The sequence below is a fragment of the Zootermopsis nevadensis genome, unplaced genomic scaffold (genome assembly GCF_977971745.1).
Source record: "Zootermopsis nevadensis isolate Lab colony 2312 unplaced genomic scaffold, Znev_1.0 Znev_ptg000010l, whole genome shotgun sequence".
NCBI classification, from domain to species: domain Eukaryota; kingdom Metazoa; phylum Arthropoda; class Insecta; order Blattodea; family Termopsidae; genus Zootermopsis; species Zootermopsis nevadensis.
Window position 1 is genome coordinate 7747969 of NW_028259142.1, and position 27500 is coordinate 7775468.

At 38.4% G+C, this 27500-nt stretch overlaps 1 protein-coding gene and 1 long non-coding RNA gene across 3 annotated transcripts in view; both read right to left on the bottom strand.

Annotated features, from left to right (window-relative positions):
- LOC110832235 (uncharacterized) overlaps window positions 1-26945 on the bottom strand; it is a 112316-nt gene extending 85371 nt beyond the window's left edge. The window contains exons 1-3 of one of the 2 annotated variants that reach the window (XM_022069061.2): window positions 26650-26945; window positions 23684-24184; window positions 6596-6733 (exon numbers count right to left, since the gene is read on the bottom strand). In XM_022069061.2, the coding sequence (XP_021924753.2) occupies window positions 6596-6733; window positions 23684-23795 (250 nt within the window). In that variant the 5' untranslated portion in view covers window positions 23796-24184; window positions 26650-26945. Of the gene's footprint in view, window positions 1-6595; window positions 6734-23683; window positions 24185-26487 lie in introns of both variants that reach the window. The other variant, XM_022069060.2, reaches the window with a different exon arrangement.
- Window positions 3117-5950, bottom strand: LOC110832241 (uncharacterized). Its single transcript, XR_002543868.1, has 2 exons — window positions 5800-5950; window positions 3117-5269 (listed from the first exon to the last, which is right to left on the bottom strand). It is a non-coding gene; the product is annotated as an uncharacterized LOC110832241 (long non-coding RNA).
- Window positions 26946-27500: the final 555 nt, after the last annotated feature.

Below are 27500 nucleotides of genomic sequence, written 5' to 3' on the forward strand. Positions count from 1 at the left end.
ATGAGTTGTTTTATTTTGAGTGGGATATGTTGTTTTGTTGTGTCTTATTGTTTTTGTTGTGTCTTAATGTTTTGTTCTGTCTCATTGTTTTGTTGTATCTTATTGTTCTGTTGTGTCTTATTGTTTTTGTTGTGTCTTATTGTTTTGTTGTGTCTTATTGTAGGACCACTGCTACCGGGTAAAAACCCATTTGCAGTCAATAATAAATATATAAAATAAAATAATAAATAAAATAATAAACACCTACAAATCTGGGATAACAATGACATCTGCGTTGCCTTCTAAACCCATATATATCTAACTTGTAACAAGCACGTAAGGGGGAATCTAGCGATTATTTCAGACAAGGATTCAGAGAGCTTTGGTTTTGTGAGCATTTCAAAACAGTATGTGATGGATAGCTCAGAGACAGAAACGAAGTTTGGAGGATCTCAGGAAAAAAGAAAAAAGCAACAAAAGTGCAGGCGGCCGCGGGAAAAAGGAGGAACAGTCATGGCGATGTGTCAGAAGCCGGTAAAACGCTTGGAAAATGAAGAAAAGAAAGAGTTAACTGTGATTATGAGGAGAACAAATCAATATCAACTGTCAGACTTAGTAAATAAAGTGATAAGAAGCTACCAAGTTTTATGCAAAAATTTTCATAGATATTAATCAAACTGGAAGTATATTCTCCGCTAAAAGTACGGCAGGCATGTTTCGTGGACACGCGTTAAACTAATTATAAGTTACAAAAATACGAACAGTTACCATCATAGCCAAATATGAGCTCAGATTCTAGTATCAATTTAATATTCTTTAAGTGTACTGTGCATGTAGACTCACAACTGGTAATCCTATTGTAGAGCACTGACTTCATGGAGATTAAAATTACTACAGATTTTCCAGTAAGATGACATTGTTTTAAATGTAGGTTAACTTCAAACAGATCATTTAAAAAGAACAATACGTTTATTCGCATTGTTTTATGGCTACTGACTTAGTAAAGCCACTAAATCGGAAGAAAACATACGAGAGCATCATGTTAAACATTGTATTCATATTGTCTACCAACCACTTTATAATCTTGTATCTTCCCGTCTCCTGTCTAAATACCTAGCATTACGATAATTAGAAACTTCATATGCCATTTGAGTTTCTCACGGTTGTGTAGATGTCAATGATGGTCTTTTGAGTTGCGGGTAGCCATAATTCGAAGTAACATATGAACACCACATTCAGTCCTAAACATAGAGGCAGTATGATCCTCCGAAGTTGGTACCTACTTATTAATTAAATGGCGTCATAACGTATTAGACTACTAACAACAGGAGTTCCAAAATGTTTACTCGTCACCATATCGACTTGACATTCCGGTGATAGAATCAAGTGGTCTCTGTTGAGAGGATCTCGGAGAAGCTTGAAGAAGGCTAGACAACAAATTCATAGACATTATTGGTCGAAAGACCTGAAGAGAATTTATCACTTGGGAAATCTAAGCGTAGGTTAATATTAAAATGTTGATACAGGAATTGGACGTGGAGGTGTGGAATGAATTCATCTGGCTCAGATAGGATCGAGTCCCTGGCTCTTATAAACACGTTAATGAATGTGGGGTTTCAACAGAACAAGTGAACTTCGTTGCCAGCTGAGCTATTGTTAACTCTTGAGAAGTAATTTTCACCATGGAATTAGTTTAATTACTGACGTAATAACGTTTTCCCTGAAAGAGTGCGCCGCCGTCATAATTTTCAGTCGTCTTTACCATAATTATATTCCGAATCGCGCATTTGCGCAGCCCCTGTCAAGTGTCCGTCTGCCAGAATGGCGCAGATATCTCATGCAAATGAGTTTATAAAACACATTTACGAAAAATGCAGCAAGAACTTAAAACGACCACTTTTACAAAGGGAGGTCAGTGATTACCATAACTTACAATTTGTTTTACGAATTGCTCCTTGACATGCCAACTAGGTGTGATGTTTTATTACAGAAACAACATTTCTGCCAAATGTGGCTGCCTTGCAAACTACGAGGAATGATATATAAAATACACGAAGGCAAATGAGCCGGGTAGCTCAGTCCGCACAGCGATTGGATAAGGGCTAGAAGGTAGGGGTTCGATCCCCGTCAGAGGCAGAGGACTTTTTTCTGGTCTCTGCCGTCCACCCAGCCTCCTGTTCCATGGGTGCCGGGGTCATTTTCCGAGGGTAAAGTGCGGCCGTGGCGTGCTGACGACCATTTATTCCCTTCTAGTGCCATGATTGAGAAGGAGGAGGAGCTATAGAGCTCCTCTCCCCTAAGTATCAACATTGGCAAGCAAAGGGAAGGCTTTACTTTTTACGCAAAGACACAGAATTTATTACCAAAGAAATACAATTTTCTTGCACACATGCAGACACTGTAATATTATTTTCCCAGGTAATTATCATTTCTGCTGAGACACGTGTTCCAGTAGGAAACCAGTGCAAAGAAATCCTGGACTTGCTCCTTATAATTAGGTCATCACTGTGGAAATAACATCATCGTTCACAAGCCGCTTTCCTGATAAATCAATTTTCAAGAGCTCAACGTGACTAAAGTCTGAAGGTGCCAGGCGGGGACTGTGAGCGAGATTCTGCAACATCTACCAACCATACAGATGTGTGTGGTGTAGCATTTTTGAACATCAACTGAACATCCCGCTGCTGAATTTGCTCTGGTGCGTTACCCTTGGCATGCAGAAAACAGATCACAATTCCCATCTTTATATTCGCCCACCTCTTCAGTTTCGCTCCATTTTGTTTTGAATGTTACGTGCTCTGCTAAAATAAATATTCGTGCCACTTTAAAAATCGCCAATAAAATTCTTCCAATTGTGAACACAGCCTATGCCTGTATGTAGGGGGGAAGGGGCCTAGTTCTTACAGTTTTCAATTACTATTTTTTGTACATTTATTCTTAAAATATACAAAGTTAGCAATTATAGCTTCAGGTACTACTACTATTATTCGGCTGTATTAATAACATTTTTTCAAAGGCCTATTCACTTTTGTTTCATCTCAAAACTTGTTTATTTAAGAGAAGGCGGTTTTTAACAATTTGCCCTGTTATGGTGCTAGTTGTTACAGTGAAGGGGAAAATTGTAAGAACACATTGTATTAGTAAACAGAAGGAACAATTCAGACCTTTATTAAGTAATTAATTACAGACAATATACCAATTAACAATTAATTACAGAAATTAACTTTAAACATACGAAACATTTTTTTCATATATTAACAGTTTGCCTTAACGAGATTCTTCCAGAAAAGACTACTTCAGCTGCTAACTTAAACGTTTCCAAACTTGTATTAACTCTATTAGTCTTCCTTTTGTATGTTCGTACCATCTTTAATGATAAAAAAATAAAATGTAATCATTTGCCAACGCAAGTTATTGCAAAAATATGGGTCACACTGGTACACTGTAACAAGGTGCCCATTATCCAGTGTAACAACTGGCCCCACAGTACACCATTTTAATTTAACGGTGAGAACAGTGTCAATATTCGGCTGAAGTGAAGAACGAAGTAAACGCATTGCTCTTAATATAAAGAGCTTTAGGTGAGAAAATTTCAAAGAATTTGCCTTTGTCACACGGTCGTGGAATTGAGTTCAAAGTCAGAATTTTTTTTACTTTTTACTGGTAAAAACACTTAAGTCAAACTAGCTGTACCATACCTTGGGCAGAACTGCGCACAGGGGAGACGCAAGCGAATGTAATACAGGTTTTAAGTATATTGTTGTCTTGCGACTTTAAAAACATTCACATAGAACGTTTAAGAGAAAAAATACCTCTACGTCTTTTGTCCCCACGAGTTCGAAACGCTCTTTATTGAATGTATGCAGAATGGTCGAAAGGTCTTTCGACGATGGTATGCAGATGTTTGTCTGTGCGCTTTACGTCCAAGTGTGTTACAGGAATTTAGTCAAAAAGAAGACTCTTATGTCATTCACTGTTCATTTCAATTAAACTACAGCTAGGCTTCAAGGAAGGTACTCAGTTGTGTTCGCTTAATTGTGTGCAATGAGTGCTGTTGTTCCAGGACGCTCCAGGGAGTGGCCCTGGAAAATTTTTTGTTGAGGGGTTGACCTGGTATTTCTATTAATACGATAATATTAACCGTAGACAGTGTAGCCCTAGGACAATGTGTGCGAGCTCCCCTAACAGCCTATAACACCAAAAATTGGAAGTACATCAAAAATGGAACGTGAATTTGCGAAAGTGTTAGCCAAATTCCTTTGTTGCGAGATGTGGAAATTGTGGCAATTGAACATATTTATCGTACTGAATCTTTCTTTATGCTCAATCACAAGCCACAACACGACACATGCGTACATCAAAGGCTAAACAATTAAAAGAGCAAATAGATTAGATGCAGCGCACTAAGTCAAACGCCAGCTCGCAAGCACGTAGCTTGTTAAAAATCAAGGTTTGGCGAATATCTTAGATTTAAAGGTCACTCCATAAACCTACACTATATCTCGTAATTGCGCCTGTGCAAAGATATGACGAACGTAAGCCCGAACGTGGTGGCTAACACCGTGCAGGTATATCTATGGTTAATAACGCATGTGATGGGCTGGTTTAAAGCTGGTTAATGATGTATTTTGTGTGATTGATTCTTCTGTGTTCCAGTTCATAAAGTACCCCTAAACGACAAATTACTTATTTTTTTAAAGGTGTTAGTCGGGCTAGTACTACTAATATAAACGCTTCTCCCTTATGGAACGCCGTTTAGAAACATAAAAATTACGAAGGCCTACTACCAAAGTCAGACACAAGACGGAATCGTTTGCACTCCTTCCCTTAGTTACGTCATTTGCTAGAAATTAAATGAAGTGGAATAATGAGAGAAATAGCACAAAAACAGCCCCAAATGATAAACTCAAGCAACAAAAAATTACTTTTAACTTTTAAAGGTTTGAATTGATAAAACATTCGCCAATTTATTTGAAAAGAGATTAATTCACTTTAGTGACAACATTATTAGGATCTACCATAGGAATGTTTAAAAGGATAATGTTTAAATTATGTTTAGTTAGGGTTTTACGTGCCGGACGTCGTGGCCACGCTGTCTGAGGCACAGACCTCGTGCGCTTTGGCACTGGGACCGTGTGTTCGAATCCCACTTAAGGCATTTATGTTTGTCCGCCTCCTTCTGTGTTGTGCTGTCCTGTGTACAAGTAGAGGCCTTGTGACGGGCTGACTTGTCCTAGGAGTCCTTTCAAATGTCTAATAGGATTAATTGAATGAATGTGTACATCGACACCTGCGGGGAAAAGAGGATAAAGACTAAAAAAGGGGTTTACGTACTACATAAATGTAAGAAGTTCCTGCTGCTTTCATTTCCGACCTCTCTTTTTCAGAATGAAGCGTCAGCCTCTTTGAGCTATTAATCGTTTAGTTCTACAAACTTATTAAGAAACCATGCGATCGACCTAATATCATGTTTCATACATATTTCTGTCAACCAGAAACTCAATGCCAGGCAACCTTGACTCATATCTTTTTAACGCACACATCGTCTTTATTTTCACCACGTACACTTCAGCACAGGATCAATCAACCTCTTCCAGACCTGAGACCACATTCACATATTACTGAATAATTATCGTTAACGTAATCAGTTATTAGTGAGCTATTTTACATCGCTTTTATTTTCAATAATACGATTTATTTCTGTTGATGCGATCCGCATGCATCTAAATATGCGTATGTAATACGCGTCCTAGTTATATAATGACGTTTGTCATTAGTCTGTACGGTTGTTCACAGCGGTAGGAACTGAGAAATACTTACGTCATTAACAAAGCGTTTTCCGATAACAGGTCTCTCTTTGCCATCACACAGGAAACACAATATTACAAAATTACACCCGGACTGCACTAAACTACATGCGGGTCGCAACATGAGAACACCAGCTACAGCAGATACCCATCTGAACACAAATCATAACCCTGCAGACAGAACTAGTTCCTAGCATTTGTCAACAGATGTCACTTGAGTATGTGCTTGTTCCGTTGATGCAGTCATCCGAGTCACGGACAGAACTCCCCCCGTGTATTCAATTCACCGGTAATCCTATTCTGGGATCGTTTTCCTGAAGCTATAATTGCCTTCTGTCTTCTATGCAAACAGATAACAAGGAAACAAGGGAGTAATATTTCACGAGGCCTGCCCAGAAGCTGTAATAACTGCGAACTACGTGTAAACACGGACGAGAGATACGAGAAGTAGAAAGTCTAGTTTACAAAGAATCGGCGACCGTGACACAGATGACGAATACACACAGAATAAAACATAAGTGTAGCGGACACTTACAAAGACATAAATGGGTGATAATATTTAAGTGAATCTTAATGTTTCAAGAATGCGGACTGACTTGTTACGTCTCCGGATAGAGTCCGGTCGTGGGCTCTTGAGAACATGGTAACTGACTTTCAAGTTCCATGAAATGCAAGGAATTTCATGAGCAGTTGATCGGCCATCAGATTCTTAAGGACGTTCTCGTCCATGGACCCAGTTCCTTCGTTTGTTAGTTATTTGAGAAAAAAACAAAAAGTTTAAGGATGGTCGTACCGCTTCCTGTACTTACAGCAATTCCATTCGTCGCTTCCGTCGGGGCAGTCAGGTCGCGTGTCGCAGTTTCTGACCTGGGGGACGCACAGACGTGAACTGTTGCACCGGAATTCTCCATATCCACACGCATTACTTCCTGCCGAAGAGCCCCTAACTGAAAAACAAATGGCTACATAAATCTTTTGTGAAAGCAATGACTTTTTCATTCTGAATCTAAGCGAATTTCTCGTGCTTGTGTGATTATTACCATTCCTTCAGGAGTGTTAGCAACTAAATTTGCTAAAATGCTACTAACGTCTCCTTGTCTGTCTGCTTGTGAAAGAACGAGAATTATTGAACGCACTTTAACGAAGGTTGATAATAGGGAGTATTACACAGATGTATTAACACATTTCATTCATGGTTAAGATCGAAGGACAACAAAGATCTCTTTACACTCAACATCCCCACGTCGCTTTTGCCAGCGAATGTGTCTGTGCAGCTAGACAAGCAGCCCTCAGCCCGAAACCGTGCAGGTATCATATTAATTTAGCGAACAAAATTTTTTGGAATTCGAGCAGCTATAACTAACTACCTAACTAACTAGATGGCTTACGGAACCCAAAGGTTCATCACCAAACTAACCAAAGTCGTCCACCGATCCCTATCCTGGGCCAACTAAATCCAGTCGACTTGAACTCCTATCACCTATACTCCCGCTTAATATTATATTCCCATCTACGTCTAGGTCTCCCCAGTCATCTCTTCCCTTCAGGCTTCCCGACCAATACCAGGTGTACATCTCTTGTATCATCCATGCGCGCTACATTCCCCGCCCATCTCATTCGTCTTGTCTTAATCACCCTAACAATATTGGGGAAGGAGTATAAATATTTAAGTTAATAATTAAACAGTTTTCTCCATACCCCATCCTCTCCTCTCCTGAGCACAAACACCTGCAATCTATGTTCGTCCCTCGGAGTGGGAGACCATGTTTCGCACCCATACAAAACTACAGGCCAAGTTATTGTTTTGTATATTTTAATCCTTAGGCTTTTAGAAATCAGACGGCAAGACAAAATATTATGAATTGAGAAGTAGCAATCATGTCCAGAATTTAGTCTCTTCCTAATTTCCTCGTGAATATGATTTTTATTTGTTATTGTTGTTCCCAAATAAAGCCGGTCCCATGTCGTAGATTTACGGCGTGTAAAAGAACCTTACGAGCATGAAACGAGACGTTTTGTATGCAAAATTCAGCGGTCATTTCTCACCCAAGTCTCCTGATTAACTACTAGATGACTCTCGCAGTCAAATCAGGATTGAGTAGAAATTGTGCAGATTCAGTGGACTGGTCATTCACTGCTCATAACTGCACACTTCAGACCAATAAACCTCCGAAAATATCAGGCGGCGAAAACCCATAACCGGGTTGTAAAGCCAAGAAACAACAACAACAACAACAACATTGTTGTTCCCAAGTATTTGAACCTTGTCACATTTTCAAAGGATTTATTATCCACCCTAATATGATCACCCCCCCCCCCCGGAATACTTATATGTATTTAGTTTTTTTCTGAATTTACTTCTACCCTCAGCTTTCTACTAGCCTCTAGTAAAACTTCTGTGTTCCTCTTTATTGTATTTATATCGTCACCCAATATATCAAGATCATTAGCGTATACCATTAGCTGATGTGTCCCATTCAATTGCAAACCCTCCTGCCTATCTTTGACATTCCTGATGGCGTATTCTAGCGCAAAGTTTTTGTGCAATTGAAAAATTGATGCATTCTGTTACATGAGAAAAGATTCATGCTAAAGCAAATGTAATGCCTAGGTATGTGTTGTAACAACGTGTAGGGACCACTGAATTTGAAAGCACAGATCTTGAAAGTGACGCATAAAACACGTGGACACTGGTCAAAGTGGCACGTAGCTTGGATTTTGAGAAAAAGCTGTCTTTTAGGCTAAAGCCAAGCTTTCACAAGGGGGAGAGTCAAACAAATTTGAGTTTTACAATATCTTTTGAAGGACCGGGGAGAAAATTGTAAAATTTCTCTAGGAGTGAAACAGATTCAAAAATTCAAATACGTTTAATTGAGGAAGAGAGAAGTTATAGAGGTTTATGCTGTCCATTGTATCTTGGACAAAACACACTCTTTCGGTGAAATTCTTGGAGGGAGTACGCAGCGCAAATACGAAATTACAATTAGCAGAAATCTTACCTTGAACAAAATCCAAAGTGTCACGAAGTACATTAGAGCTACGTAAGTAGGTTAAAACTCTACACGGTGGAAGTGTAATTACTTAATCGATTTGTTTTATTTGTATCAATACATACAACGGTAATTCAACGTGGTAAATTGTGTATTACACAGCGACTGACTGCCTTGTTCCAAGTGTCCATAGCAACTCGCTATAAAATTTCAATTTATCATATCACAAGCCCACAGCAATCCCTCATCATCCCATCAGCAAAGCTTATTCTATAATTACTATCTCAAGAGCGCACTTATTATTATTATTATTATTAGTGTTCTGTCTGACGACAGGTCCATATGAACAGGATCCTTCCATCCTTTTCTCGGACTGGGACCTGTTCATATACGTTCTTGGCAGATGATCCAGAAGTGGTTTGTCTTTGCCTTCTTCTGTGTGTGAATGGAGTAATTGGTGGGGTGCCACGGAGAAACCGGGGAAGCCCCCGGAGGAAAACTCCGTGTTGCCTAGACCACGGCCTTGCCCAACACAAGTCATAAATTCGGGCACCGCCGGGAATCGAACCCGAAACCCCCCAGGATTACAAGGCCAGCGTTCTAACCGCTAGACCACCGTGGCGGTAAGAGCGCACTAAGACCAAACAAACCTGCTGAGTGAATGACCCTGAGGTTAAGAACGTCTCCCACCGACTACTATCTTAGCAAAGCAGATCACCTAGTCACAACCACTTCACCCATAAAGTACCTTAATCACCTAACAGAATCGACACTCGCCACCATCATGAATTGTGACAAAGGTCGGCGTCCTATTAAATAAGTCAAACGTGGAGTGATGGTTCGATTATAACTGGATACGAAATCCCCACCTGTTAGTTTCAGGTAATCCAAAGGTCAAGCATAAAATTCTTGAGAACGCCCTGGAATACAAATATTTTCTAGTTTGTAATTTGTCATAGTAATTAGTGGAACTTCAACGTCTAACCATCAGAGCTTCCTCCGATTCGGATTCTTATAAAACTCGGTACGAATGACATGACAACTTGGTAGTTTATAACTTCCTGTCATTAACGGCGTTCAAACTTATAGGGCGAAAATAACTTGTCACACAAGTCGCTAACGGTTTTATGAAACGTTTGTTCGATCGTTCCAGAAATTCTGCTTAATTTTTCTCTGAGGAATTTCGTGGCATTCTGTCACGATGCTGGAACAATACCTTCAGATAACCAAAAAACTGTCGCATTTCTTCCAACTCATCAGGCACGGATCTCCATCACTATTGATAGAGAGTGAGACAATTTAGAAACCAACACATATCCATTAACGACTGAAGAATATTTCAAATATGAGAAAATATTTTTGTACTTTTCTGTAAGGATGTAGGCTATTCCCCGAACAGTTAAAAGAAAATAATTCCAGGCATATGGTGACTGTCTTCTTGGATATTGCACCGTGTTGTCTGGCAGAAGTTCACTTTCTGCCTCCTTCATCATGGCAGTGCCATACACGGCGCAATATCCCAAAAGACAAGTCATCTTTATACTCGTCGCAGTAAATACATGAAATCTCACCATTTCAGGTATTTTCAGTGCTGAATTCAATACAATGTTTTAGGTTAAACACTGATGACAATCATTTCTTCGACTGTTTTGTCAAATAAAAACACTCGATTACCAAATAAGTCTTCAGTTATCTTTCAACAAAATGGCGCTCCATCAGAGAAAATTCTTGCCACAGCAATTACTAGTTGGACAGATAGATCAAAATAATTTTTTGGCCGACAACTGGCTCCCCATTTCATATCACGTGACTGCATATGAACAAAGTGTGTACATAATCTGAAAATCATCTGACAGGTGTTTATAACGATCACCATTCAAAAGTTTTAAAGAGCATTCACCACAACAGAACTAGGTGTCACGCATTCAAAAGTTAATCTGACGTAGATCTAATCGTTTGCCAGAAAATTTCTTGTCGACGAGGGAAGAATATACCCCATCTGACCATTGATTACCGGTAGCAAACTTCAGAAACGCTGTCGTCTTAACCGGTGACGTAAGCCAGAGATCAGTAACTTGCTTGTCGCGGGTCGCATGTAGTCCCCGCAACATTTTTATGAGCCCTTTCCATGATTTTGATATCGGCCAACCTGAGCGAGCAAACATTTTCTGGTCATGAGGATCACTGACATACTTAACTATATGTAATCTAAACGTGCATACAATCTAAAAATATTTCATAAAGCAAATGAAATTTTAGATGTGGGCATAAAAATTTCGTTATTGAGCAAAGGTATATCGGTTCGTTGTTCGAAACACATAAAATTTAGCAGAAAATAAATATTACTGGGGTATTATTGCCTAGACATTTATAAAATTAACTACTTGAAATCTCAAGTGTCTGACAGCCAACAAACGTCTTTATAAGAACCTCAGTTGTATGGAGAACAGAGCTACAATCCTCCTTCAAGTGAACACTAGTTTCACTCTTTATTTTAAAGAAATTAAGGATTATCCTGTCGCTTACTGTCTTGTGTATGTTTGTTGTTTTAAAATGAAAGTTTAATATGATATATATAATATAATATATATAATAACAGGGCAACAATTTATCACTTTTTTCAGTAACATGGACAATTTTCAATGTTATTTACTAATTTTGGGGCGCTGATTTCAAATATGACCTTGAAAAACACCTAACACGTAAGATTTCTTTGATACGTTAATTTTTACTTTTTCTCGTTTCCGTATACAGTACAAAGTTTAGCCTACTACTAATGTCATTTGTATGGGTTTGTTTACAAAGCTGCTGGTAGTTTTCTTCCTTTCACTTTCCAAGGAAACCTTTCACCACAGACACAAAAGATTTCCACTCTGCGAGCTCTTTAGCAGAAAGTCTGGATTCAAAATTTCCATCGTCCAACAGTTTTCTGATCTGAGGCCCGACAAAAACTCCTTCTTTCAACTTGGCATCACTAAGATTCAAAAAACATTCCCCCTTGTCCATTCCTTTAAACTTTTTTGATAAGTCCTAGTTTAATATAAGGTGGTGGTAAGAGAACATTTTGTGGGTCATCTAAAGGCTTGAACTTGATATTACTTTATCCCGGAATTAATTAATTTCTTCTTGGCCAGTCTTTCGTTTCATAGTGCCTCTCTCTTTCTCTACTGTCCCACATTCAGAGGAAACAGCAGTATTTAGTGAATCCCCCTTGGAGACCGACTAACAACGCTATTACTTTAAAATCACCGCATAACTGCCACTTGTGTTCCTCGTAAATCACACTTTTGATGATTCTTTAATATTTTCATAGGTTTCTTTTAAGCCTACAGAATGTGCTACTGGAACTGAAACTTTTTCATTCCCACTGTGTAACAGAGCAGCCTTCAAGCTCAACTTTGACGAATCTATAAATAGTCGCCATGATTTTGGATCATAAATGACTCCTATTTCTTTCATAAGGCCACTAATGTCATTAAAATAGCATGTGCTTGAACGTCAAAACTCACACTTAAAGTGAGGTTATGGGAGAATACCAGTGTAGCCAACTTGCATGTTCGGTGTTTAATGTTGGCAAAACTGTAGCCGTAGCTTCAGTTCCGTGTTTAATGTTAGTAAACTGTATTCTTGGATTTCTTCCGCTTTGTGCCTTCGTCGAGGAAAGGTAGCTGCAAGTTCTGTACGAGTTTGAAGTTTTTTAATAAAGTCATAGTCCACTGTATTGGGGCTTTCTCCCATTCAAGGAACACTGCAAAAAAAATCCCTATGAAATCAAGAAATTCACTCAATTGGTAGAAGTTAAGAAAACATAACACAAAAATGGTACTTGATGGAAGCTTTTGAAGATCATATTTGAATTTTGCGCAAAACATATAATACGAAATACATATTTTAATCCATGTTAAAGAAACATTGTTATATATTGTTATAAATATGAACAATTTAGTATATATGCATCCTAGATGCAACAAAAAATGATCTATATTATTTAAACTTGCAACTCATCACGCGCAACTCTGCTACTATTTTTATAAAATCGTTAACAGACGGGATGTAGAGTATATTTTGTTTCTCTTAAAGACTGGATTTGAGTTACGTGTACAAACAATTTTTTCCTCTCCACCCCACATACACACACTGATTAATAAAATTCAGGAAAACATCACAGTCACGATACTCGATCTCACTGCCCAGCTTTTTAGGACGACGTCTTGCGAATATGAAGCAGTACCACGTTCAGTAAAATAATTTTCTGTTGCTCATATGTGAAGAACCAGTCGAAATCAGTTAAGTTGTGAAAAATGTGCAATGATATGAAGTATCAGGACGGAAAACAGCAGCGTGCTACAGCACCATCTCCCCTCTCTACCGCCACACTGCAGCGTTTTAACACTTATCATCAGGATATTACGGTAAATCTCGTATTCATTCAATATCTTATTCATTCTATGTGAAATATTCTTCAGAATAAGAATTAAAAAATAACACGTTAATGCCGTTTTTATAAATCAGAACGGTTCCACTTCTTCCCCTCAGGTAAAGCATAGTTTTCTCTTTAGAACCAAGGGCCAAGAAAGCCCTCCTAGTACTATTTATGGAAACAAATATCCAGTTTTCGTTATCATTATACATACTTATTCAGAAATGACAAATTATCAATTAGCCCACCATCAGGGTACTTAGTCACTTTTCCATTAATTCCTGAGTATTCGATCAGATTAGTCGTCTTACTTTCTAACGCTTTTTAGTCAAATTTGATGACAGTAACCGACAAGTTTGATCGCTCAAGGGGTCTTCTATTTTCTACGTAATCTTTATTGTTTATTATCACTGTAGCATTTCATTTATCTCCTGGAAGGATTAACATGTCCTTCGTCTTTCACAGATTCCGTAGTGATTTACGTTCAAGTTTGCAGACAAACCTATTTTCCGAAACTTTGGTTTTTAGTTAAACTTTAACAGGCCTGATAGTACGAGAGTATTTTATAATATAAAATATAAATTTCAATTAAATATGCATAAATAACTGCAGAGTTATTAATGTTAAAATTATCAATGCAACAGCTTGTATATGTGTATATGACATAGTTTTTGGCTGGAAAACTTGTATTTTAAGATTGAGTTTTAAAATCAACAGCATGTGTACTTATACTTGGACACAAAACAGCCTACAGGATAATAACCGCGTGATTTTAGATTCCACAGAAAGTAAACGAGCTTATAGCAACTAGTAACAAATTCATTATTTCTAGCGTCTGGTTACAAGTGATATCGGATGTGACCTGTGGGCCACCAGTTGGATATATTGTGGGCGGTTTGTCATGGCGCTGGAAAACAAATTAGTGTTTCCAAACTGCTTCGAATCTTATCCCATAAGGTGTATAATGTTAATTTTGCGTCATAAATTCGCAGCTGTACGCCGGACACTTTAACAAACTACTTTTCACATAAAGTGGATCGGGTCTGAGAGCGCGGGTAAGGATGTAACTGCCAGTGTACCAGTGGAAAAATACGGGAAGTCCTGTTATATCCTGCAGGCAGTGCGCTATGTACGCATGGCGCTAGGGGCGGTGCACATTTTTTATTACAAAACATGTAAGAACGAAGAGCGAGTACAGTTTAGACTTACAACAAAATATCTACACAAAAAATACAAACACGGTTATGCCTTGAAATGTATAGCACAAATAAAATTAACGAGACAGCGGGACGGAGGCTTAAAGCACCCATGGGTCAGGTTAGGTCGAACAAAGGGATCGTAAGTTTAAATCTCCCTGAAAAACGAAAGTACATTGAGTCTGTAAAAGAATATACGAGGCGCGTCCCAAAAGTAAGTTTCCCTGGGGCCGTTTACAGAAACAAAACATAATTCCATGGAAATATTTATTGCAACAGATACAGCAAGTGTCCAGCTATTTTTCAACATATTCGCCACCGGAATTGAGACATTTGTCATACCGTGGGACCAACTTTTGAATACCTGTGTCGTAGAAGTCTGCCGCCTGGGATTGGAACCACTGTGTGACAACCATCTCCGCCTCTCTGTCATTCTCAAAACGCTGACGCTGACCGGGCAGGAATTTCTTGAGGTGTAGGAAAAGATGGAAATCACTGGGAGCGAGGTCCGGGCTGTAGGGTGGATGATTAAACACCTCCCAGCTGAACTCCTGCAGGAGACTTGCTGTCCGTCGAGCCGTGTGCGGCCTAGCGTTATCATTGACCGCACTTCACAGTCGGCGGGAGCTGGAATAAGAACCTCCATCTTCAACAGCTGCAACGATGCTACTGTGAGAACGCGGGAAGTGCCGTTAGTGCATGCGCCATGCTACGTCATTGCTCTATCACGTACGCACAGTCGCTTCGCGCAATATAAGGTTTGCTAGCTGTGGGACGAGTGGGAAACTTACTTTGTGGACGCGCCTCGTATGATACCATTCTTAACGACATGTCAAGTTTAGAGCAGATAGAGTGAGGAATAACGGTGTTAAATGTGTGCAGGTTATTATAACTTATAAACGTTTTTGCTTTAAAAATCTTTATAAAAAACTTTGAATATGTCACTAGGAAGTCTATATGATCTCAAAAAATGTTCCTGTTATGTAATACTGTCGATAAACAAATAAGCTTCTTTAGATACGACTGTCTGTCTGGGATTCAGTAAGACTGGGACTCAGTTGCCAAATTTGATCAGCTGATAGAATTACTTTGACTTGACCGATATGAGGAAGATAATTCAATGTTGTATCTCATAAGAACAGCACAACAAAACGAACAGCTAAACAAAACGTTTCACTGCGTTGTTATCACAACACAAAACGGACAAACTCCCATATGCAATGATAATTTATAAAGAATTAAAACCCAGTTAAAGTATGTTTATCTTGTCACACAGATAATTTATCAGGCTAATCTTTCACTACACCCAAATCCAGACTTTAGTGTTTCTTCCCATTAACTTAGCTGTTCCAAAGAGAATGACAAATGTCAACGCGGCCAGGATTATCTTGAATCACAGATGGCATATTTTAAAGTGGCGCTTGTCGTACAACCTCTACATAGACCTAATTTAAGAGCAATGATTTGACAGCCTTATCATTGAAAACACATAATGTAAAACAGAATGCATGTAGTAGACTACGCAATCTAACTGCGGTTACATCTGTTACAAATATTTCGTCTACTTAACATTTGTTAACACTTATATTACCGATTATAGGGTTTCAACTAAAGGTCGAATGACGTGGCAATATGATCGTGAGCTGGGCAGGTAGTGCAAAAGTTGTACACGAGAAATGTATGCGAAATTTTAGTACGAAAACCCTAAAGGAAAAGACAAATGGGGAAAATTCGTTCAAAAGTAGATTGTATACTCGGCTTGTTAAAGAAAGACCACTTTCTTTATTAAACCTGAAGGTTCATCACCGTGTTTAAAAAATCCGGCCACCGGACTCTATCCTGCGCGAGCTGCATCCATTTCGCTGCATCGATTCCTATCTCCCTAAGGTCCATCTTACCTTTGTCCCCCACCTACTCCTAGGTCTTCCAAGCGGTCTCCTTCCTTCAGGCCTCCCAACAAATACGAGGTGCGATCGGAAAGTTTCAAGACTGTGTCAATAGCGGGCGAACCGGATGTAGTACGAGCTTCTGCCGCTAGGGGGTGCGGCCTACATTCATAGTGAATCAGTGTGCCAGCCGGCATCATCGAATTAACATTTGTTTCTTAGTTACGGGCGTTTTAGTAGTGCATTACACCGACCCTCCTGCGATTTCGGAATGGCGGATTTTCATGAACAAATCAAATTTTGCCAAAGACTCGCCAAAACGGCTACGGAAACCTATGAAATGCTAAAGCAAGCATTTGGGGAATCCGCAATGGGTCGTGCACAAACTTTTGTGTGGCATTCACGTTTTAAAAATGGCCGAACCTCTGTCGATCATGACGAGCGTTCTGGACGACCATCTTCGAGCACAACGCCCGAAACTGTTACGAAGATTCGGCAGGCCATTCACGAAGATCGACGTCGTACCATCAACGACTTGTGCGACATTGTTGGGATAGGCTATGGGACCTGTCAGCTGATTCTAAAGGAAGAACTCCACATGCGACGCATCATGACAACACGCCAGCGCACACCGCCCTCAAAGTTCGGCAGTTTTTGGCCTCAAACACCATGGCCGTCATCCCGCACCGTCCTTATTCGCCGGATTTAGCTCCGTGTGACTTCTTCCTCTTCCCAAAGATGAAAATTCAGCTAAAGGGAAGGAGATTTGAGACGATGGAAGAGATTCAGGCAGAATCGCAGATGGTGCTTGACAGGCTGACAAAGAAAGATTTCCAGGGATGCTTCCAGGCTTGGCAGCGGCGCTGGGATCGTTGTGTTCACTCCCAGGGGAACTACTTCGACGGTGATGGATGAATTTAATACCTGAGATAAGTGCACGGGTTTTTATAGGCGCAGTCTTGAAACTTTCCGATCGCACCTCGTATATATATATATATATATATATATATATATATAGACCGAAACAATATTCATCAACATTTCAAATATAAGAATAAAATAAAATATAATCAATAACATGACATAACATGACCCTGAATAAGATAGCTGTTTACTGTAGTGTTGCTACATGTAGTTTGGCAAAATTCTACAAGACCAAATGACATAACTCCGAAGACAACTTTGTGTTTGCCGCCGTGGGAACCTAAAATCTCACAAAATGAAATACAAACTGAAATTAATTTTTGTGTTGAGAGAAACCCGTGTCGCCCTCGGCTTCGAATTAGTAGAAATGTACAAGTGGTGAAGCCTTAAAAAAACAAGTGAAGATTGAGTGGTTTTCTACGCGAACCGGTTGCCATGGAGTTATGTGCCTCCAGTTTCCAGAGGTTTCATAATATTGTGTATTTATCTTCTGTTTGCACACAAGAGAGCAACCCACTACGAGTTCTTCTCAGCGTTGTTGCTTTACAAAGACATTACTGAAAGATGTTCAGCTGGATTCCATGTACAGAGTGTTTCAAAGGTACCTGTGCATCTGTAATGAAAACAGTAGAAAGTAAAGTTGATTGAAATTCAAAAGTGTCAATCACACACAATTTGTCAGCACTACTCAGGGCGTGTGTGTGCACTGAGATGTTTGACTCACTTCCAACACTTGTTCTAACAGGTGCATAGGAAATTTCGAATAACACTGTAGGCCCTACATCATGTTACTTGCTGTGTTTCTTCCCAGGCGATGATGAATCCACATGAAGTTCTCAAACGTCGGTTTTCAGAACGTATTAGAATCTGTGGCCGCCTAACACCAGGTTTTTGCGACCACAGTCCTTACATTGCTAGCTCTATTAGCACCACTACTTTACTACAACTATTCCTTATTACTACCGGGCCTTCTACCCCAGTGACAGTTTTAAATTCCTAATTTTTACCTGTCTTTTGCATCTTATTTTCTACAGAAAATTCCCTACATTCCTGACGCCCACATCCTTCGTGCAGCTTATTTTCTTGAAGGCCAACTCTTCTCAAACGGTAATCCACTTATTGCTCAGAAGAAGTTCCCTCCACCTCCACGTTTCCGTACACTTTAATAGTACGTGGATCTCAATCTCCTCCTCCTCCTCACATAACGGGCATATTATTTCATCCATGCCCCTTCCCCATCCCTCTCATCTTCCAAATACCTGCTCTGAACCATGCCCAAATTCCTATCGCTGTTAGAAGTTTTTAAGCCTTCAACGCGAAGAGACGTAATGAGGAATAGGTAACAAAATGTCTAATTCTACTTGTAACTAAGGAATTTAGTCAGAACTCTAACCTAACGTAACCAAATCTAGCCTAATAGACCCAATACGTAATTAGACCTCTTTTGACATGCAATAGTATTACTGCCGATATTGGATAATTCCCTTCTAGTAAAGTAGGATAGCATTTTCTAGTTTACACAGTTTTATAATAGTCATAAACAGTACATTCGCATTAAAATTTTAGAAACTTCTAACAGCGGTAGGAATTCCTATCTTTGCCTAGGACAAATTAATACAGATATTATACATATATTTCATGTATTCATTATCTGAACTTTTCCTGACTACATTTTTCTTCCAACAAAGTTAAAAACTGGTGCGAATGAAGCTCCTCTATCACGACTCTAAAGCTAGATACAGACAAAGGCAAAGAATCTTAGCGAAAAGTTCACAAAAGAAATTTCAAAGTGTGATCAAAGTTCCTTGAGAATATTCACTAGTTGAAGAACACTGCTGATGTCAACATTTGATATTCAGTAACAAAGTGGAAACTTTAGAGTGAAAAGTGTTCTTATGTTTGCCATGTGGGTGTTTTGTCGTTAAAACCTAAAACATTTAACATAAATTCGACATATTATTAATACTAATAAATAAAGGAAATGCTTTAATATCTTGAAATTATTCATTATCTGGACTTTTTCGTCGTCTTTATTTAAAAGAAACCACGACGCTTTGGAAACTGGCTTTGTTTCCGTCTTTAGGCGAGAGGTGCCTACTCAAGTGTGTCCGTCAGATAGAGCTGTTAGTCTCCATCACTGGAAATGGACAAAAGTCCAAATATTGAATAATTTTAAGTGTAATCCACCATCGTCAGATCCATTTAGAATTGAATTACGTTATTATCTTGTTAATTGATTATGTGCATTTAAACCTTCAGTTAAGAACATTTTCAAGTATTTTAATTATGTACTCTATGCATATCTTTGTTTAGCCAAGGATGTCGAGTGGTCTAGAAAACAAATGTTAAGATGGCTATCTTCTGGGTTGTAAGTCAGTGTAGTCTGGTAGAAGTTCAGAGGCCCCTGCTGCTGCCATCATTAAAGCGAGAGTAAGCGCCCCAATGATGGGTAGAGTAAGGACCTCTAAAACGTTGGTAAACTACTATCAGATTACACGGCACTACAACCCTGAAGACAGCCGTATTTGTACTCACCGCTGTGAGAACCTCAGATCCTACTAAACGAATGCTAAATTGAATATAGAATTTGTGGGAATGTTTATGGAATGTCATTTCAAAAGATTATAAAAACCAAGCTCGTCACTTGTTGCGAAAGATGTCAAATTTGCAGTTTCTTTCAATAACATAGGTTTTCTGTAATCTGTGTTCAGTATGGGCACTTTGAACCAATAAAAAATCCGATGCTCTATTTCTTGTAAAGTTTCAAAACCCACTGTTATCGTCCATGCACACGCAAGCACACTTGATTTGTAAACGAGGTCTACGTATATTCACAAACTTAGTTTCCGTTTCTTTTTCCTTACTTTGTCACTCATTACAATAAACGCTGCGCTGCAGATAATTAAATCTTCGTCAGAACTGGACATTGTGGTCAAACATCACAGTTGCAACAGACTGTATGTTTCTGAAAAGAAGTTTCGACCTAGACATCCAATATTGTTCACAAATATATTTAATCAGTTTTGAACGCTTCGGTCTGTATCCGGTTTAACTTAGTAAACAGCAGCTACATGGTTTCTCGCGCAGGCTTTGCTGGAGTTAGTCCCATCTTCCATCAGTTACGTAACTACTCATTAACCTGGCGTGACATGCCATGTCGTTAGCCCTTTGATCACAGTACAAGTCTCTATAGACCTTTCTAACATACTGAATTTGGTATCGGCGCACGTGTTAACGTACAGGTTGCCTCAAATTTCCGCAGCACGTGTCTGAACAACTGTGAGGTCGCCACAGCGTCTCGGGTACTACAGACCGCAAGTGCAGCGAACAGCAAGTGGAAGTGACGTTTAGCTACGTCAGTATATATTTCAATATATTATTTTATTTTCTATTTCCATTTTATTAATATTCATTTAGTCTTTATATTATTTACATTACAGGCTGATACAAAAACAACAAAAAAACGTTCACCCACACTAAAGTCATATTGAGCATGATGTACATATACAGAACAACATCGAATATGTTATTAAAATGGAATAAAATCTGGAAAAGAACATCGTTTGATATCTGATAAACATCTGATAAAAATGTACGCTAAAATAATATATAGAAATTGTATTTAAGTTATTATTGATTTTAATCTTTATATAATTATATACACCTGAAGATAGTTCTTTTAAGAACTGAAACATGTCGTGAAAAATGATGGTCTAATGTAAATCGAATATTTCGATAAAGAACATCATTTAATATTTTAAATATTTTAAATGTCAATTATTGTACTATTTTAATATTTAATAAGAATTTATTGTGATTAGACGGACAAGATTTAAACAATATATACGTCAGCATAGTTTCATCCTCTCAGGCTTGGAGCTGATATACCAGTCACCAGAAGATCTTTCGCCAAAATATTGTGTTTATAGTCCCCAAATTCAAGTAATAAAGCCGGTTCTAATATCTACGGGAACACACAAATCACAAAACTGATTTTCATTAATATTTCGCACAAGTTTCAAAAGTTTTGGCTACTTGGCAGTTTTTCCCACTACCTACAATTTTTCTTCTTACTTCAGAACTACATCTCATAAACATAAAAAAGTAAAGGACAAAGTCTTAAATAAAACTTTGGGTGGCAACTAGACCCTGGCTTCACACAATGGACAGCCAGTGACTTTAAGTGAGATTCACGGTGAAAGAAGTTGTAAACGAGTAGGATATACTACCGCTGTATCCAGGTTTCCCTCCACTAATCATTATTCCAACATTAGTCTATAGTCATCTATCACCGTCCCAAAAAGTGTGCGAAGGCCTTGACCAAGTAGCGTATTATATATAACACCCTTGGTCAAAAGTCAGGGCTCCATCTCTGACACCATGCGTGTCTGATCTTGGAGTAGAAGTCGTAACTTTGGAAATGGTTATAACAGTAATTTTAGGGTCATATCTGATGTCGGAGTGTGCCCTGTTCAGATGATACTCCGAGCCAAGATACTAAATACAATAAAAAAGAATATAAGCTATATAATTTCCTTCTTAACTGAATAGTTTGGTACATTGATTTCCGTCTGCTCTGGTTGTTTGATCGAAAAAGAGTAAACTGCTTCTTAATTGCAAGTGTGCGTCTTTCTTTGTCTAATTTAACTCCGAACTTCAAGAAGATATTCTTAACATCATTATTACACCGTGGCACTGTTGCTATATTTCTAGATATAAAATGTTGATAATTTCTGCATGGACAGAATATCAAGTCAGTATACACTGCAGTATGTAGCGAACACTATGCACATAAAAAGTACGCCTATAAAGTCACGAAAATTATATTAGCACAAACGTCGATTGTTTCATCTTTTAAACATGTCTAAACATAATAAATGTTGGTACCATACAAGAAAAACTTTTCATTCCTGCCGTGTGTCTTTCCCTTAAACACCCTTAAAACTCATAAAAGTCACACTGCTGTTCATTATAGCTGTTCCGAGGTATTAGCCGACAAAGGCCAGTGGTCATGTAAGTGAGAGGGCTGATGTCAGTGTTTGCATAATAAACCGCATTATGGGATGGCTGTTTGTCTCTACATAATCATTCGACTATATATGAAGTCTTCAGCCAAGTTTTAACCAGTTGACACGGTTGATAGCCCAAGAAGATATTTTTAATATTGGCAGCCGTGAAAGCGTCAGGTCATAAAAAAGTTATTTAAACACGGACACGTTTTCCGCTTAGATAAATGCACATAAATTTTAGTCGGATACCTAAAGGAAAGAGACCATTTCTTAAGACTTACACATATGAGAATATAATATTCAGAATAGGCTATATTAAGAAATAAGATGTAATGTCATAGACTTGATTAATCTGACACACTACAGTGTCCAGTGACGGACACTTCTGAATATAGCAATGAATTTTCGGGCCAAATTAAAGATGGAAAACTTGACTATCTGGGCGACCATCAGATTCTCAAGAAGAACTCTGTTGAATAGAGTTGCTGTTTTATGACGCCGCTATACATATAATCAGCATTTCAACTCTTTGTCCTATTTTCTTTGTTTTTCTTGCGAAATACTGCGTAATGTATTAGGTCTAGAAATAATTAACTACTTTCAAGCATAATTTATTTGTAACGTTATTTAGTACAAGGATCAATTTTCACCTCCGTTATTACTAAACTGATTTTCATTACATTGGTACACAGCGCCTACACTGCACGATATCAGGTGATTTTAATGTATTACTTTGGCTTCAGTATAACCCTTAATCCGATTTTCTCAAAATCACATCTTGTTCCAAAAATGTATACACGTAATAGAATGTAAATCTTATTAAACTCTGGAAATTTTTGTTATTGGACACTAAAGATGATCTGTTGAAGATGCAAAACCGTGTAAGGAGTGTACAAGTCATGTAAGGTCCTAACACAGTCCAGTAAGAGCTCTTGTAGCCGTCGTCAAATTTTATGCTTCAAGGTCACAGCAAAATCGTACAACGTCGCAATACAAACAGCGGAGAGCAGGCGAGTGATAGCAGCTCAAAACTTGCAGAGCAGCAAAGCCAGCGACGCTGTGCTGTTGTGTTATATTTGCGCGGTAAGAAGTGGCCCTGAAGCATGCAATTTAGTGACGACTGCTAAATAAATATGGCAATTAATAAACTATAAAATATTACAAAGAACTGTTTGAAACCGTTAACGTCTTATGTGATTAATTCATGCATCTAACTGCATTGTAGCTTAAAGGTTACTTGTCTTCTGGGATGTCTCCGCCGTGTGTACTGGTGGAACCTGACTAAACGTTTCACAGGTGCTTACGGTTCCATTAATGCGATGATCGTTCTGATGATGGTGCCAGTAAGCACCTCTGAAACATCGGTCAGTTTCCACCAGAACACACGGCGGTAACATCCCAGAAGACAAGTAACCTTTAAGCTTGTCCCAGCCGATGCTATGCTATGAATTATTTACAGTGGATGCACTTACTCAAGATGAGAACAATGAGGACTTGTAGAAATATTGTGCTGTCCTGCGCAGTGGATAACCTCCATGCCCTCTGAATAAACACCTGAGCCATCACCACGATTATCAATATCATCAGAATGAGTCTTACTTTACACAGCGAAGGCAGAGGAACTGTGTTTATATAATGCTGATGTGTTCTTACTTGTAAAAATACACTTCCACAATGCCACAATGACAGGGAATCGTAATTCTCAAACAAATGTTCTATTTTATGTAAAATTATCGACAGTGTATTTATACACGAGCAGAATATATATTGTACTCCATTTCCTGATTTATATGTCAGATGTATGCAAAACTCTGTATGAATTCCGGACAGAAATATATCCTTTGTCGTCCTTTTGTCTTAACGTGCATTCCAGCTGTACGTGTGTAGACCTTGTGTGCTGCTAAGCCGTTAACTATGGAATTACAAGACCGGCCAGCAGCTCAGCAGTGCAGGGGTTTTAATAGCCGTTTAACCTACGACAAAATTTAAACAAATGGATAACATGTGGACCCAACAGAGAAAAAAATAGCAGACGAGGGAGAAATTACATAATAGATAAAAGGTAAAGTTGTCCGTGTGATTAATCATACACAAATCGTGAATAAACGGTGAAGTCTCCGGACATTCTTATCGTTGATACAACGTGGAAATGGTTAGGGTCACGCTCTGGCAGGTCTGAGCAAGGAGTTGATTTGAAAGTGATAGTGGCTACAAGAGAAGCAACTGTCCTTGGCAGGAATCGAATTCCGACCGTTATAACCCGGAGGTAGACATGTACATTCTCTGACCCAATTTTCATCCGATCCATTTTAGTATTTTCGAGTAGTCTCTGCAAAAACAATGTTTGTGGCATTCCTAACCCTCATGCTTGTACATGTAAAAAAGTACAAATACATTAATGTCGAATAAAAATCTTTCGTGTTACGAGCCTGTCTAAATATTACTAACAAAATTTATTTCATATTATCAACCACTTCCATTTCGTCCTCATTGATTTGATCGTACTAATCATGTTTGGTGAAAAGTACAAACTATGGGGCTCTTCATTCTCATATTTTCCCTAGCCTTCTGTCACTTCATCCCTGTTAGGTCTGAAATTATCGTCAGGACTCTGTTCTCAAATATTCTCAATCTGTGTGTCAAGGTTAATGCAAGTTATCACGCTTTACACTCATACGAAACAACAGGCAAATTTGTAGTTTTGTTGAGTGTTTCCAAAGATTCCTACAGGTTCTTATTGTAAAAACACATCACACTTTCACTGTCATATGAGCGTGGCAACATCGCCGTAATTTTTACTACAGATAATGTAAAGAGTACAACGCTTTAACGGCTTGTCCTATGTCAAATAATTCCCAAACTTGGTGTTGTAAACGCAGGATTTGCACGTTTCCTTCCTTACATGTTTCCGTATTTTGCCAAATAACAGAATTTTGCCATGGCCCCGAACATACATTGCACATTCTGTATACGTCCAGCACAACCTATCCTACCCATTTTAATTTCACAAGGAACATTATAAAGTTTATCCCTGTTATTACATTCCTCGCAAAATATATCTCTCACGTCTAATATTTTGGTTAGTGTGGGCTTGTTATTTTCGAGTACTTGCAATTTACGTTCTTCGCTTTTGGGTACAAGGCCACATATTCTAAGCCACACAAAACTACAGGCAGACTAATTATTTTCCAGCTAACAGCAAACATTGTAGACGCAAAATACGAAGATTTCTGTCTTCTGGGTTGTTGCGCTGTGTAGTATGGTAGATGTTTACCAACGTTTCAGAGGCAATATGACCTCTGAAACTTTGGTAAACATCTACCATATTACACAGCGCAACAACCCAGAGAACAGATATCTTCATACTCACCGCTGTGAAAACCTCAAATCATACAAAAAACGAACGTTGAACACCGCTAATACCAAAGCAAACCGTTAGATGTTCCTGAGGCAGTGGCATCCAACTTCCACTGTCGCAACCTGTCTTATTAATATTAGTTAATTCTAATGTTATCCTTCCATGCCCCACTCGGTCTCCCAAGTCTAGATCTTCGCACCAGCACTGTGTACGTATCCTTTGTCAACACATCCTAGAAACATGCCCAGCACCTTGTACGCCCTTGGATTTATTATCCCGTTAATAATAGATGATTCCTATAGAAGCAAAAATTTCCTTGTTTTCAGTATCCTGAATTCTCAGTTGTTTTCTATTATCTTTCTTAGGTCAACACATGTCCATGAACATTTTGTTTCCAAATATTTTACTTCTCCCTTTGAAAGAAAGAGACGTTTTATACTCAAATCAACAGGAACTATTTTAAACATACTGTCACATCCAAAATTGTATATTAAATTTTCGTAAGAAGTTTTGAATTATGACTATAGAATATCACGCGCACATATGAAAGATTATTTAATTTTATTGCCACTAATCAAAGAACTACAATCTTTAGCTTCATAAAATTACAATTGTGAAGATCCTAAAACTTTTACGTAAGGACCTAAGCATATTGCTATGAGACTATTAAAACATTGTATTACGATAATTACGAAGATTGTTGCGTATGACGAGAGAAAGCACTATCCTGAAAGCCCCACAACAAGATGATGGAATGTAGTAACAAGAGGCAAAATTTTGTTTGTCCTGGTATTCAGTATCACTCAAAGTAAACGGAGTGATGTCGCTTTTCAAATAAAATAACAAGAATTTAAAAATTATATTTTTCTCCTAATTTTATAACGAGCATAATTCCTATTTCTTAATATTATTTCTTACGTAATTAATTTTGAAGCATTTTCAAATTATTTATTAGGGCCCTTCGTAGCAAATATTTATTTTCTGTTATGTTCCCGTATTTAGTTTTATCCATATTTAATTACTTGTTTGATACCGGTCTATCTTAATAATTATTATTATTATTTTTAAAATGTACGCAACTACATCAGTTTCAACTGCATAATAAAGAATATTCCGTGGTTGTCCCTAAGCTGTTGCTTTCCTTCAGTTGGATTGCACATTTCCCACTTTCAGTCCGGTGAGTCGCGTCGCGGCGCCCGGACAATCGAAACTCTGCGCGAACACTGTTTGTGGCTAGAGTCGAACACGTACTATCGCCCCTTGCTCAAGGCTCAGGGCCTTGTGGAGTTGAAAGGCGCCAGCCACATCTGCGCAGGATGAGAGCAACTTAGCAGGTGCAGTAAAACTGAAACTCAGAGGATGAGAAACTCCGTCAAGGATCGACCCCATACAAAATATGTAAACACCGCGAAAACAAATTAAATGTTAAGGGCATGCAGTGACTTGCGTATGTTTTGACTCTTGTAAAGAAAGAACATTAAACTGTATATTTCATGAACGACATGAAGCAGAGTCCTTCTAGAAAAGCTAATAAACACTTACACCGTCAAAATATTCCTCCCCGTTTATTGACCGATATAAGTCATTTCCCTGTTCCCAAATGGCCTTTCCTGAGCCAGTTAAATTTAGTTCATACTTTCATATTCTATTCCTTTGTTTTTAAGATCCAACATAATATTATATTTCCATCTAATCCGGGTCTCCCAAATGGTCTCTTTCATTTAGATTTCAGATCAAAATTGTGTTCGCATTTCTTACATCTTTCTTATGTACTATAAGTCATAAGCGTTAAGCTATTTTCTTCATCTCTCTTTTACTTCCACATCTTTCGGTTACAAACATTCCCTCAGCGTTTGATTGAAGGACCAACTTTTAAATGCATATAAAAACACGTGTAAAAATATATTTTATTGTATTTTAATATTTACAGT